General features: G+C 43.5%; 1 protein-coding gene across 4 annotated transcripts in view; it reads right to left on the reverse strand.

Annotated features, from left to right (window-relative positions):
• Window positions 1-15,164, reverse strand: part of sema5ba (sema domain, seven thrombospondin repeats (type 1 and type 1-like), transmembrane domain (TM) and short cytoplasmic domain, (semaphorin) 5Ba) — a 111,512-nt gene that overhangs the window by 11,766 nt on the left and 84,582 nt on the right. For all 4 annotated transcript variants that reach the window (XM_006636343.3, XM_015358573.2, XM_015358574.2 and 1 more), the window contains 5 exons: window positions 4,431-4,548; window positions 3,915-4,096; window positions 1,751-1,894; window positions 1,067-1,214; window positions 148-373 (listed from right to left, as the gene is read on the reverse strand). In XM_006636343.3, the coding sequence (XP_006636406.2) occupies window positions 148-373; window positions 1,067-1,214; window positions 1,751-1,894; window positions 3,915-4,096; window positions 4,431-4,548 (818 nt within the window). The remainder of the gene's footprint in view (window positions 1-147; window positions 374-1,066; window positions 1,215-1,750; window positions 1,895-3,914; window positions 4,097-4,430; window positions 4,549-15,164) is intronic.

The following is a 15,164-nucleotide window of genomic DNA, read 5'->3' on the forward strand; positions in this document are numbered from 1 at the left end:
AACGGCAAAAAGGATGCGTGTCTGAAGCCCTGTGAGCTTTTGTCGAAAAACGCAACAAACGTTCTTATCGGAGGATCACCGTCCCTCGTGTTGCGCTTACGGGCTCAAAGCCAACGGCTCCAGAACAAACAGAACAACCCCACTCACTGTCGGTCTCGCACGCGGAGGAGCCGTCGTTGGGGCAGAAGCGCGTCTCCACCTTGCGCTTGCCGAACTGGAGCTCGTGGGGGTCGGGCAGCTGCGCCCGGCAGGTGTAGCGCACCCTCTGCTCCTGCCGGGCTCCTCCCTGTGTCACGTTCACCGGCATCCAGGGGGTCCAGGGCGTGTTCCGCCTCACCTCAGGGCAGGACTCCAGGTTACAGGCCTTGTACTCCTGCGGGCAGGGAGAGAGCCAGGCCAGCCTCAGCAGAGCGACGCGGGCCAAGCCCCGCCGCTGCCGGGCCGCACCACGACTGAACTGTCCTGGACTTCAGTGGTTTAATCGCACCGACGTCCGTAAATCTCGCAGCCCTTAAGGAACAGCTCTAAGAACACGCGGAACATCGCAAAGTGAGAAGAGGGGGCCCTCCGGAGCACCTCGCCTGCCTGGCAGTTAGTAGCGAATTGATCTGAGGATCTCGTCGAGCCGGTGAACCCAAAGAAGCGGAGCACTGGTTTCAGGAACATGTGGGCAGCTTGTTCCACAATCCAACACCCTCAACCGTATGAACAGGAAATACTTTTCCATCCATTCGAGTCAGTTTCATTGCAAGAAAAAAAAAAGGCCTATCGGGGTTTTTCATTTATGAAACGAAGAGATCCACGCAATCGGCTCCACAAAGGCCTGGCTTCCTGACACCAGCAAGCTACAATTTAAGCCTGATCTTGTTGCTGTGGCCAAAGCCCTTGGACCCTCTTCTGAACATCCTGTCAAACACCCACGCGGTCACTTTGGTTAAACCTCACCAGGAGGGGGCCTGACTGGACAGCTCCCACACACCCTTCGGGGAGGGAGGAGGGGAGTTCCTGAATGAGAATAAGACATCTGGGCCAAGACACACGGGCGAACGGTCAGGAACACACATACCAGCGCACAGCCCGGACAGCTGTTCCCATTTTCACAGTTCCTGACGCGGGAGTGCACCCCTCCGCCACACTCCGAGCTGCACTTGCTCCACGACCCCCAGGAGGACCAGAAGATGGGCAGTGGGCACTGGCTGTTCTCATTGCAGAACCTGCAGGATCCGCAACGCAATGGCGAACAAGTAGAATTAACAGCTCGGTTCACAGACTCCTAACGGAGATCACAGTCCACACGTAGAAGAAGGCTTCCTAGTCGATACTGGACAGTCTGGAGGTGTGTCTGACCCAAGGAAAAAAAACCTTGATGGAATTATTGACTTTTCTGCAATCAGGGACCAAGCTGAGTATAAGAGACTGGGAAAAAAATGCCATATTGAGCCAAGGGAACAATATACTTTTACAGATCCAGATTAAAATCTTTAAGTTGAAAATCTACAAAAAGCTGTAAATTAGATTTTGCTTAATGATCTCCATGGCAGTATTGATTACTCCCACCTGCTGTGAAATCATGATCTCAGACGTGCTGAAGTAAAAAGAAGCTCTTTCATGTAAAAAGGCTATATATGACCCCGAAGGGTGAAGCCTACACAGCACGTCTTTCAACAGACCTCCGTCCCTGCTCGTACTGCAAGAATTTCGCAGGTCACACGACAGAGCAGTCTCCCCCGCAGGACGGCCCCTCTCTCACCTCTCCTCTCGGCTCTGCCCCACGCAGACTCGGCCCCCGTGCCGCGGGGAGGGGTTGTTACAGGAGCGCTGGCGGACCTGGAACCCGATCCCACAGCTGGTACTGCACTGGGCCCAGGAGGACCAAGGAGTCCAGCCGCCGTTCCTGCGCAACACAAGGAAAAACTCTAGCACTGCCTCCACGGGGCAAGAACGGGCCGACCACCTCTTATGAGCAATAAGGTGCTTTTTTTAATCTCAGTGTAGGAAAGGAAAAAACGTAGGATCTAGTTGTTCAAGTAGGTGGCTGCGTCAGCATGCATAGGCTGCAAAGGAACAGGTAAAGGTTTTTTGGAATATATCAAACAACTAGATTCTACAAAGGCAAAGGTAAATGTTTATTCCACGCTGAAAAGAGAAGAAAAGAAACACAGCGTTTCACAGCCGAAACATTGCGTTTCTTTTCTCCTCTTTTCAGTGTGGAATAAACCTTTACTTGTTCCTTTGTAGGATCTAGTTGCTTGATATATTCCAAAAAACCTTTACCTGTTCCTTTGCAGCCTATGCAAAGGGATTTACTCATTCATAGCAGCATCCTTTCACATACAAAGTGTGTCACACAGGCCTCTAAGAAGCTGACTGGCTACTGCTGTAATTGGCTCCTGTTAAATTCTGATTTATACGCTTGCTGTGTACAGCAGATTTTAAAACACTGATACACTGGAAACCTTGGCTGTACTGGAAGGAGTTAAAAGAAAAAAAAAGGCACATTCAATTTCCTAAAGTGCTTTGTTCTGGTGTTGCATTTTCATTATTTAATTGCTACTTCCTGTAAAATACAATTCAGTTCCAGCACCTCTTTTTAATCTTGCATAGTTATGCAGTGAATAAAATGAACCTATCTATTTCAGCAAAGCTCCGGCAAGGCGAATTCTCAATCATTATAATTGGGTAATGGCTACAAACAGATGGCTGTGCAACAAGAACTCAGAGAGGAGGCAAACCAGCCTCTTTTTCAAAGACTCTATTCATGTCACCTTTGGTAAAGGATTTGAAGCCTTCAGAATGGTCTGGATGGTAGGCAGACAGACAAATGTCCCGCTCCATTATTCCAAATTAAGCACTATATCTTTCACTCCCATTCCAGGCATAAGTGGTGGCGTTCTTGTACAGTCTAGATAATCCCGGCTCTCTCAACAACAAAATTGAAAACGCCCAGGTATGGTGAAGTACAGTAAGTCTTAAATTTATGTTAGCCACCAATAATCGCGCCATTTTAAATGCTTTCTTTATTGTCCAGATTTAACTAAACACATACTGAGTGATGGAGATGTTTTAAACCAGACAGACTTTACGGCTGAAGGGTACAGTGGTACTGCGACAAAACCTCACCATTCTTTCGGAAATGTCTGCTTGCTTCCATTAAGCCTGTGGCCAAGAGGCTGAGGTCTTACACACAGCACGATTTTTAAATCCTGCAATTTCTTTTCTGAATAATTAATGGGTTGACTCCAAAGCTTTTAAACTGCATCTAAGAAGTACAAAGCACTTTTTTTCAGCCCAGGGTGGAGAGCCTTCCTGACACAAAGCGTGTAAAAGCTTTGCTACCTCTCCAGTACAACAGAAAAAAGAAGGCATCTAAAAGTCACAGCTGCACTTGAATCCCCTCCACCTGACTGAAAGAGAGTTTTTTTTCCCCGAGAACACATTTCTCATAGTATTGAAAACACTCACTTCTAAAATTAAATCTCAAACCAGCTCGCAGCATGGTGAAAATGGTCAAGGTGAACTCCGAAACACTATTCACCAGCCTGCAATCTTTTCTCTTGGAACACCTGATTTAAGATGTTTTTATTCTTCTGTGAGGTTTTATTTTCTTTGGCTCCACAATATAAGTACCAAATTAATTTAGGAAAAAGTTTCATGAATGTCTGTAAATTCAGGCAAATGTGTTCTCAGATGGATTAAAAGCCTCATAAACACTGTTTGATTATATCCCACAGCAACAAAATACATTTGATATGATGTTTTTATCAAGGACACACTAAGTTTTAGAGGAATGTTTCGCTATAAGCTTACTGAATTAAGCACTGATGGGGGGAAAAAGGTTTTTATTCTCCTTGGACAAACTTGTAAGAGCCGAGGCGGCTCAGAGAGACACGGCGCAGATCTGACTGGCTCGTTACCTTGAGCAGTTGGCCACCTGGCTGGTAGGCCCGGTGCAGCCATATCCTCCACAGCGAGGAGCCGGGCTGTCACATGACCTTGAGCGGCACAGGCACGTTCCAGTGCTGTCCCCGTCGTCATGATCGCAGGGTTGCCACGGTGACCAAGGCCCAAACGCCCCGTTTACTGTCAAGTTTTTCACCTGCAAGGTCCATTCCAAAGCGGGTTCAAGCTGAGCAGTGCCAGGCATCAAAATAGCATAGCGTACTGTCCTTAACAGAATTAAACTACACGGAAGAAGCAGAGTGACATTTCATAAACAGTGTAGATAACAGGCACCCAGGCTGTCTTGCATGGGGACTACTAAACTGAGGATTGCTAAGAACATAAATACAAATAATATTCCTGAATTTGTAAAATAGAACTCTATTCCTTAAGGGGTAAAGGAGACAGCAAGCAAAGCAGCCCGGCTCAAGGTTATATATGTAACTATAAACTGGATGCACTGGGAATAAATGCAGAGCTCTGGCACTTACTGGGCACTCTGTAATGTTCTGGCTCCACTGACTCATGTTGGAGCTGTCCTCAATGGTGGTGCATCGTTTCTGCTTGCTATCCCATCCACAGTATGGGTCTCGGGCGTCCAAGCAGACACTGCAAGTGAACAGCAAGAGATCAGCTGCAGAAACCTGGCACCCCTCCCATCCTCTCATTGGAGCCACCAAGACTTCCATCACACGCTTGTTTATCTCGGCTGAGAACCAGGGACAGCCAGGGCTTAACCACACGCTGGAACAGGCAGTTAGACACTGTCTAGGAAAGGTAAATAAGAATGAAACACACAAGTCGAACATTGGACTCTCAATCCTCCGAAAGCGCTAATTGAAGAGTAATTGCATTTAAACATTTAATGAAATTAAGTCTCCTAAGCCAGTCCCAGCTGTACTTTGTGCAAATGCTGAGCATCAACCAAGAGGCACGTCCTCACATTTCACATTCACATGAAAGAATGTTCTTTTTGGGAACATTCCTGTTAGTTTATTTAAGGGAGGTGCCCATTTTCCAAGGAAGCTGAGAAAAATAGCTGTGTTGGTACAGTACGCATTGGTAAATACAACCCTTGTTTTAAAATCTCTAGTATTTTCCTTCCAAAACAGGAAAGAGGCTTATGAAAGAGTGACTGTTTTGATTCCTTGAGACCAATGTAAACTGGCCATGTGGAGAAAAGAGCTCCAGTTTGGAACTTAACAAATCAAAGAAAAGACCACCTCACAAACTACAGTCTGGTTTCTCACCAAGGTTTCTTTTACACAAGCAGCAGGAAAAAAAACAACAAAAAGAGTTGTGAGTTGAGAAAACTCAGCACATAACTCCAGGTTTGTATTACAACAACAGGTAATATACCCTACACCATGCTCTTCACATCAGACTCAAATGTCTCTCTTCACAGCATGCGTTTCTACTGTACTTCATAATATGCAAGAAATAAAACACCTTACTTTAAAAAAAGATATGACTTTTGGGGAAAAAAAAATCTCATGCTAGGACATTTAAGGCACAAATAACAGAAAGTGTTCCCAATTTGTAAGGCTGGCATGAGCCTCAAATTTAAAACTTGTGGATGGCTCGCAAAATCATGCTCCTAACTTCTTTCGACGTGTTCCTTTAGCATATAGATAGAAAGAGCTCCCATGAATAAAACAGGGGTGGAAAGTGAAGAGAAAGATAACACAAGACATTCTGTGCGAGACACAAACATTATAGTAATCTCTGCATCATCATCCTCAACTATCCTGCACAAGGCAAAGAAAGTAACCTAATCCTGGAGTAACTGCTGTCCATGAACAAAATACACAGTGACACGCTGTCTACCCTAAATACTAGGATTGTGTTTTTAACCTCCACAGCATCCTCTTGTCACCACTGAAGGATCCTTCTGAGGAAGAGAGAGAGGTGTCATCTGGCCCTCTCTGTTGATCCCAATGAAAACTGAGACTTTGCAATCTGTCAGGGTGAACAAGTCATAATAAGGCATCCATCACGAGCTGGACAGGGCTCTCTCGTTATGGTGGCTCCATGCCAGGCACATTTAGTCTCCAATAAAAACAATTACCCTGTCTTTGGGTCTTCAGGGAATAAAAATGCAATCATCTGTGTCACCTCTGGTTAAGGGAGTGCGCTTTTAAATCATTGATATAGGGCAGAAGAAAGAACTTGAACAGAGGGCAGGGTGGGTAAGCACAACTCTAGGTCAAGTGCAGTGGCTAGCACTGATCACATCTTGACAGGTAAGGCTTCTGCAGCTGGGCTTCAGAGACCACTTGCAAATATGGGTTAACAGGAAGAATTCTGCAGCCAAACCCTGCATTTCTTTTATTGCTTCCTTTATCTCAAAGCCTAAGGCTTTACTCGGTTTCTGCCGAGTTAATTTAACAACTAGGTCAACAATCAGGAGGGATGCTTAATTTTAATACTGGCTGGAAAGCTGTACCATTGTGTGTTTCATTTGGTCGATCAATTTTAAAAACAGCATTGTAATTACATTTTGCCTAGTGAAATGCTGATTTGCAAATGTTTTTGCAATGTGTCTAGGGTGAAGTGGGTTGCAAGAAACCTGTTTAGAGAATGGCAGAAAACAGCTGCTGGACTGGGGTTTGTTCAACATTACCTCAAACTACACCCCACTAAACTGAATTTCATTACATTTTTCTTCATGATTATATCTCACAATGAGAACTGGGAACCTCACATAGTGCACACAATCAATCCATATCTTTCAGCATTTCAACCCACTACAGGAGGAAAATAAAGTGCAACTGACCTCAAAACCCATCCGTTTGTCCCATCAAAGTAGCCTGGTTTTGGTTACTTATAGCAGAGAATCAACTTGTGATCTGTCCACAATAAATCAATATCAATCACCCAAGTCTGGTTTTAAGACCATGGAAATACCAGCAAGCTGAAAGTGATACCGAGCTGACACTTTCATCCACGTGCGTGGCAGATCCATTTTTAGCAGACAGGGTTATTATAAACACTCTGAAAGTCCAGACCATTTTCAAAACATGACCCTGCAGAAGCCTTATAAGCAAATCGCTTTGTCTCTGCTGCTTACCTGCAAAGGCAAGGGGCGCGTATACAGACCAATAATAAGCCAGGCACAGCTGTAGAGTTTAATCCTTTATTATGAAAGGCCTGCAGCTGCACAAATGACTATAAAACTGCTGAAAAGCACTGCAGGGGGGTAAAAAGGGTGAGTGCGAAAATGCTCATTTTCACCAAACCTGTACGGTGTGGGTGTACAGATGGAAGGCTCTACAGATAAAAAAACAGCTGGCTAATGACAAAGGCCAAACTTCATCTTCGAGCCTGGTGCTGGCACTGCCCCGATGGATCACTCAAGAGACGGCGTGCGCATTAAGGCCTTTTACCCCTTCCAGAGCTACAGAAAGCAAATTGTACATGCTTACATTTCTTCAAGCATATCCTCTTGCAGCATAGGTTAAATCAATCAATCAGTATGCACAAAGAAGGGAAGGGATTATTGTGTTCCAAGACACGGTGTGGCTGCGGTGTCCTGCGAGCGATGTGAGAAAGGCCCCCAGGTGACTGCCGATGGTTTCGTCCCGTCACCGATCGGCCTCATTGAGACAAGGTAATGAGAGGCTCATCGGGGGTCTCGCGGGGGGGAAGGGGGGGTTGATTCACAGCCCACGACAGCAGAAAGGGTCATGCTGAGCTTCCAGAGGAACCACAGAAGACAAAAACGTCTCATTTCACAGGTTGTTCAGCTCCAGTGTAAAAAAGGTACAGGGTTAGGCCACCAGTGACCACAGACTATCACCACAAGGAGCACAAACAGTAGATCTCCCCTTTGTTTGTTTGAGGCTGCAAAATCGGTTTTTCAAATGACCTTTTATCCTATGCAGTAAACACGCACTGCTGTGTCTAATTGTCACAGCTGAACCAGAAATGGACCGATGTTTTGCGATCCCAGAGAACAGACACTTCTCACACACACTTCTTTGACAGGAAACCTCTCAAGCTGCACGGGTGGAAACATCTTGTAAAAAAAATACTGACAAACCTAACGTGATTGGGACGGGCTATAATAACATGTTAATAGCGGTTTCAAATCGAATTAGCCCTGCGATGCTTTGGGAACAGCTCCGCAAGAAAACGTGTTTCACAGAGAACCCTGGCAGCCCGCCAGGCTACGCAAACGGCCTAGTTTTATCCCCTCTCACACGGATGGCCACGGGTCAGGGGTGGGTTGGCCATGGTCAAGTGTTATACTGGAGCGGGCAGGAAATGCCGACGCTGTAATGTCAAAGCCAATCCAATCAGAAAGTTTTACGAGCGACATAAAAAGTTTGAGTAAGTTTTTACAGTCTAAGGGGAGGCATTACGGACTTGTAAGAAATACAACCAAACATGTTAAGTAATAAATCAATCCTCCGATAGAAATTGCTTTAATTCTGGGGCTCAGCCAGAGGACGCTTAAAAATCAAAACACTCTACAACCAGCAATAAATACTCCGAGTTTCCGATTACATTTTTTCAAGCAAACCCCAGTATTAATACCTGCTCTAGAATTGTGAATTCGATCTGCTGTGCATTTTAGCACCCCATAGACATCCCAGCTGCAACAACAAGTTATAAATTGTGTCTGTCAGTAGGCTTCCTTTGAAACAAGAAGCTTTCTCTCTTAGGTAATAAAACCTCCAAATCTCTGTTAATCTTTTGACCCCCTTCATTGTTTTCAGTCTAAACTGAATATAGAAAGTATGGTTTCAAGACAATACAAATCTCGGGATACAAACTGCATATAGATACAATCAGAATTGTTCTCAAATCATTCAGCTGCACCAGGGAATAACCTCTAGATAAAAAGAAAGCAACAAAAGAAAAAAAGCTAGGGATGTGGTTAAAAAACAGAGAAAAACTGAACCTAAAAGTCAGATGTAACTGCTTATTGGATATATTTTTGGCATTCAAACTGAAGCCCATTACTTTGTAATTTAATTTAATCAGAAGAACGTTAAAAGATTAAGAAAAAGACCAGCTGTTCAACAATGTGGTCAATGTGTTTTCGTGTTAGAACCTCTTCCGTTTGACAACATAAATGGATCACGTAGTAAGAGAAAAAGTATATCTTTCAGGGAGCTATCCAGCACGTATGCTCACAGTTTGTGACATTTCATCTAACCTTCTGCTACAAAAACTTGGCAGTTAATCTCCAACCACAGTAACAAAAGCTCTATATCCATCACAATGAAACAGGCTCTTTCTGACAGCCACATTTCAGCACTGCATTTGCCTGTCCTAGGATTTTAGGGGCCCACTAACTCTGCAAGACCAAAGCCATACCTTTTCAACAGCAGGATCACATAAAGACCTTTTCCCCCCCAAACTGCCATGCCTTCGGAATTAATGATAGATGAAGTTGATAGATGTTAGAAAAACCTTCAATGGCATTCTGTTCTCAGAAAACAAATTGCAGCAGGAGCAAAGTAAATTAGTTTCTCAAAAGAACTGAAGCCTAAGCTCTTAGGGACGTAGAGGAAGTTAAGATTTAAGAGGTCAAATGTAATTACCACAAAGCAGAACCAGATTTACAACATACAGACCGAACAATTTACATAAATTCATAAGTGTTCTTTTCTGCCACAGCATTTGCACTTTAAAAGACAAACCAAGACTAATTTATATTGCATTAAATGTACAAAACACCTGACGTTTAGAATATTATATAAAAATATAAAAAGTGTTCAAAAATGGTATTTATTACAAGTTTCTGAAATTAGTTTTTAGGCATCCAAGCACAGAATCCCCTAGTGATTGAAGGGTTTTGGTTTTTCAATTTTCTTCAGAAATGTAGCACTGGTTCAGGTAGAACACCATGTAGCTGATTTCACACTTGGCAGATATAGTGTTGGAGGCAATTGACACGTGACAAAAACTGCAGCCCTGTATCACCCAAGATGTCATCCTGACCCACACATTTGAGAAACTTATCAAAATCTTCTTGCGAACAGCTGCACCAATTGAATTCCAATGTGGGAGATGTCAAAAACACCAAAGACCTGGCTTCAGATTTGTAAATTGCAAGGTTTGCCACAGACTGTTCCTGTTCAAATACGTCTTGGCAAATAAAAGTCCAAACTTGACAGGTATCACTGTACTGACAAACTAATTAACCAGGATGGCTGCCTGAACTTTTTCAAGGGGCACTGCAATGCTATTTTCATATTTTAGGATTTGAAAGAATCAGCAGTGATGAGGGCATTTCAATCCACCATAAAAGTAAAATGTACACACTAGCTTGAAAAAACTACAATTTACACCACAAAATAGATGACATTTCCAGGTCTGCACAGCGCCATGTTCTGCAATTCAGAATGAGGTAACAAAACTACTGGTGGCATGCGACCCTATGACGTTGTAAACAAGCGAGCTTGTGAATACATCTCTTTAAATCCAATAGAAATACTACTTTTGATTTCTACACGGTTTTGCTGACAAATATACTTACTTGCAGATCACACCAGACGTTGGAACATTTCTGTGGTAAAATGTCTGCTGCACAAACTGTACTTATTTGCTTGTACATCACATATTAGTCATGACAGTGACTAGTGAGCAGAAAGGGCCGCATCCCGTCACAATTCACGGGAACTCAAATGCAAGTTTGCGACAAAATGGCAACTTACAGTACTTTCACAAAGGTCATGATTTTGTGCTTAATTTGACATTTGTAATATTTTTCTGTAATGTCAATTAATTTAATTCTGTTACCGATATTTAATAACCATTTGATGCATTTAAAGTTATGTTTCGCAGGCAATATCCCTGGTGCAAAATTTTTACAACTATCGATGTTGAATCTGATCGGTTCATCAAAAACATTAAACCGCTCCAGTCAGTAACAACCAGGTTTTATTAGCATAATCCTAAGGGATTCCAGCTGTTGAACCAACATAGCTGCTTGTGGCAGGTTCCCCTCACCTAGTACTGAGGCATGTGGAGACCTACAGTATATACACAAACGCCCTTTTTAATATGGAGATGTAGGGTTGGGGCTGGCCCCATTTCTAAACCCAAACCTAACGTGGTCCATAAACTGGCCTCCCCATTTCTCCTCCAACTTAAAACCTATTCTTCTGATCCTGTTTGGCCGATCGATATTTCTCAAACAAGCAAGATTGTCACCCCTGATATACAGCACAAGACTTAACCTTTCCCAAACAATGCAATCTCCCTGTGAGTCCAAACCTTCTTCGTGAAAGTCTTTCCATGAGGCATTACCAGTCATCCACCACTGCCCTTTGCCTCTCGTTGAAACTGTTAATAGAGGAATCCAATTTCAGTCAGCTGTAGGGTTGATTCCTCTCATAGCGTTGTTCAAATATGGAAACATTTACCTTTTTCTCCGTCTCTGGAGTGCCACTAAGCTGCCCTCTAGTGGCGTAAACCAGTATCGACAATGCCAGCAGCTCTGCATTCTGAGCGTTAAACTGCTCTTGATCAAACACGGTCTATTCACCAACTTCAAAACTGACCGCTCATCTTCCCCACACACAAGCAAACTGATAAGCGACAATAACAATGACATTGCTCCATTAACCAAGATGGTGGCCTGAGCTCCATTTTTAAGAAAAACATCTCCAAAACTATTTTAATAATTTCTCTCAGATCCATTGTGCATTGGGACTGCTGGATCATTGGCTTCCATGTAGCAGGTAGGTGCTGGGTGAAGTGATTCCCATCATGTACAGTATGTAAAGCACTTGAGGGTCCTTAGGAATAATCAGTGCTATACAAATGCACTCAGGTATTACCTATATGTTTATTAGTAGTGTGATATTGATTATTATAAGCGAAAATGTGTCAACAATCTTTGCTACCCTCTGGTGGTTATTATTCAAGGAAAGCAGCAAAACTAGGACAGGTGCAACAATATGATTCTGATTATTTTTTATCTGGATAATTTCAGAGTAGATACTACTGTAGTTATACACTAGTGCCACACAGTTTCTTAAGCACTGCTAGTTTCCCTCACTATATGTAGACGTGGCTGTTACTACAAATCTTCCAAATCATTTAAAATTCTGTGGCTGAAGTCAGAAAGTGTTTCCAATGAAAATGAAATAACTGCATAGAATACTGTATAAAACTGTTTTTAGCTCCCTGATGTATCTGTACTTCTATTGAAACATAAAAGTGCATACAGATTAGCATTGAGGAAAAAAAACTGCATTCAAAAGGCCTCTTTGTAGCACACTTCTCTGACCATCCATAGCCACCACCATTCATATAAGGAGTGTTGACTTCATTTATATCCAGAGCAAAGCCACAACTGGAACAAGAGGGGTATTTTTAGAATACAATCAAATGGAAAAAGCTTTGCAATATCGTACTTGGCAATATCTCAATTAATTAAAGCGACTTTTGTTGGTGTCGAAAAAAGTCATGAAACAAAGCCTTGACATGTACATGGTATGTAAAGAAAAACGATTCTTGAACACACACACACACACACACGTATATATGCACATACAAAGAGCAAGAGATTGTGACAGATGCATTAGAAATGTTCTCTTATGGTTCGATGATGTTCAATGATGCCAGACAAAGTTTTAAAACAGCCTGGGCAAATTAAGGGCAAGTACATTATCTCTATTCAGAAACTTAAACATCCTGAATGAAGAGCCAAAGTCCCCAAAATGGAAATCATGCTTTTCCTGCAGGTGAAACCAGAATGTAGAATTAGGCTTGAGGGTGAACTCACTGTTACAGAAACCTGCTCAATCCCTTAGTGAGTGTCTGAGGCTGCTCTTCTCAGGAATGGCCATCTGCTCAGGAGCAAGGCAGTGTTTAACAGAGAAACAGGATAGGCCAACGAACACGGGAGTTACGTAATTCATAATTAGGCACAGCTGGGTACTGCAGTCCCTATTGGCTGAAACACTTACCACCTCTAATTGGAAACACAAAGTAGTGAAAGTGTATACAAAGGTGTCCGCATCTCAGAACTGGTTCAGAGTGATGTGGGCCTACTGTAATCATTGACGACTTTCAGAAAAAGCTGCCACTCTCCAGAGTTTGGATGATTACAGAACTGCCTAATATTGATCGATTATGCTGAGCACAACATTGAAAGTACTATAATCTCCATGCTGCCCTGAAATAGTTCTGCTGAAAATAAAGCAATCCTATGGGGAAACCAAGAAATGATACCTGTTTGCTTTGAATATTTACGGTATATGATAAAGGAGTGTCTCAAACTAAAAACTGAAATGTTTCCTTTATAACCACAGATTTCTGTGAACCTGCAATTTTTCTGAAAATACATTTACTGCATTTCCTTTCTGGCTTGCTACTGTACCTGCTGCTTGCTCAGGGTGAACACTGCAGTGTAGCATTACAATACTGCATATTCATAGCTTTGTTTCCTTCGACGCCATCAGGATTCTATGTTGGAGTGTAGCCTGTGGAAGGACGAGATGCAAATTCCTTATCTTCTCGACGGAGAGGGTAAGAGAGCTCAAGCTCCACGTCAGCTGCAAATTCACCACCGCGAGATCAAGTTGTCATTCTGTCCTCATGCTCAGCCCGGGGTGGGAAACAGCACCTTCTTCCACTCCTGGGGTCACGGGGGTAAACTGAGGGAGGGCCGGTGGTGCACTTTGTAGCTCTGGAAACTGCCACTATCATTCTATAAATACAACCCACAACCTGCATGTTGCGTTTCCTTTTCCATTTTAACCACCCAAGGAAAGCCTTTGCTGTCTGGTCAAACAATTCGGCATTAATACAGCAAGAGTCTACTTAGGGTGAGCTGGAGGCAACAGATGATGAGAACATGGATACTTCCATTTTCCTGTTTGGATGCTTACTGTACTCCATAAAAACACATTATCAGATTATTACTTATCGGAGTGCAACAGATTCCCTAAACAGCTTTGAGTAATCCAGTCAGGATCTGTCAGCTCTTTTCAATTGTTTTGTATGCCTTATGCCCAGTCTCTGAATAGTAAATGCAAGAAAATGCAAAGTATAACAATGTCTGAGAGGAGAATCAGGTGTTTGAGAACAATTCATATGCCTCCCATCCCCCAATCACAAAGGCAAGTCAATCCTCGAGTACTGTCTGAATGTTCAAAGTTCGAAAACCTAAAACAAAATCCCCCATGACTGTTCGTAAAACCCAGAGATCTAAAAAATCAGTGTTGGGTATTTTTACCTTAATGGAGCAATCATCAAAGCAACAACATTATTGCTCATTTATAATAACTGCCCTATTTGCACTAGACCAGTAGTCAACAAGATAGAGAAGACAAGTGTGTATAAATTCGAGGAATGGAGGTGCACTGAGGATCAGTGGCGGGAGGTCACACCATGATGGCATCTTCTGTTTGGCTACAAAATCCATTTCTTACTTTAAGACGTGAATGAAAATACAGGCTTCATCACAGAAATATGTCAACTAGCTGTTTGTAAATTAATAGATGGGTGCCCCAAGTTTTCTACCATTTTTCACCACTCGCGCCTTTAAGGCATCAAAAACTCTAACGTTATGTGCTTGGAAAACACAGGCATTCTTGTTCTGAACACCTAGAAAGGAATTATATTCCCACATTACATGAGGAAAGGATTGATAAGTCAAAAATCAGAACGCCAAACACAAGGGCACCCCACTTTCCATTAGGACAGCCAAAGTGACGCCCCCAAAATGAAATCAATCACGCAACGGCAGCGGTGCACACCTCCACTGCCCCCCCCAACCCCCCATGACCATGAGTCAGAGCCACATTCTGGACACGTCCCTGCCACTTCAGTTCTCTTAGCTCGTCCCACAGAGCCCTCACTGTACGTTTTCCTAACGGATTAAGCTCAGCTTCTTGTTATCCAGGTCACAAAACACGGCCCGATATGCATCTACATTAAGGCTTTATCGACTGCACGGGGAGGCCACGCAGATGCCATTCTGTCTGGGCACTCCGGGACTCCGCTTGTCCGGGCTGACTGAAGGCAAGCTGACTGTACGGTGCCGCCCGCCTGCAGGCTCAAACTGTTCTGGTGCTGCTCTTGTAACAGCGTCTTTCTTGTGAGAAGAGAAGGTAATAGCTTTGCTGTCGACGCCCTGCTCGCCAGCGATGAGCTGGGATGACATGTGGCATCTAGGGCTCAGAGACCAGTGAACAGGCACGTGCTTGTCCCGGCTGTATGAGAGGGCAGGACAGCATCTACAACCTGGTGCAAAGCAA

This window comes from Lepisosteus oculatus, chromosome 12, assembly GCF_040954835.1.
Source record: "Lepisosteus oculatus isolate fLepOcu1 chromosome 12, fLepOcu1.hap2, whole genome shotgun sequence".
Lineage (NCBI taxonomy): Eukaryota > Metazoa > Chordata > Actinopteri > Semionotiformes > Lepisosteidae > Lepisosteus > Lepisosteus oculatus.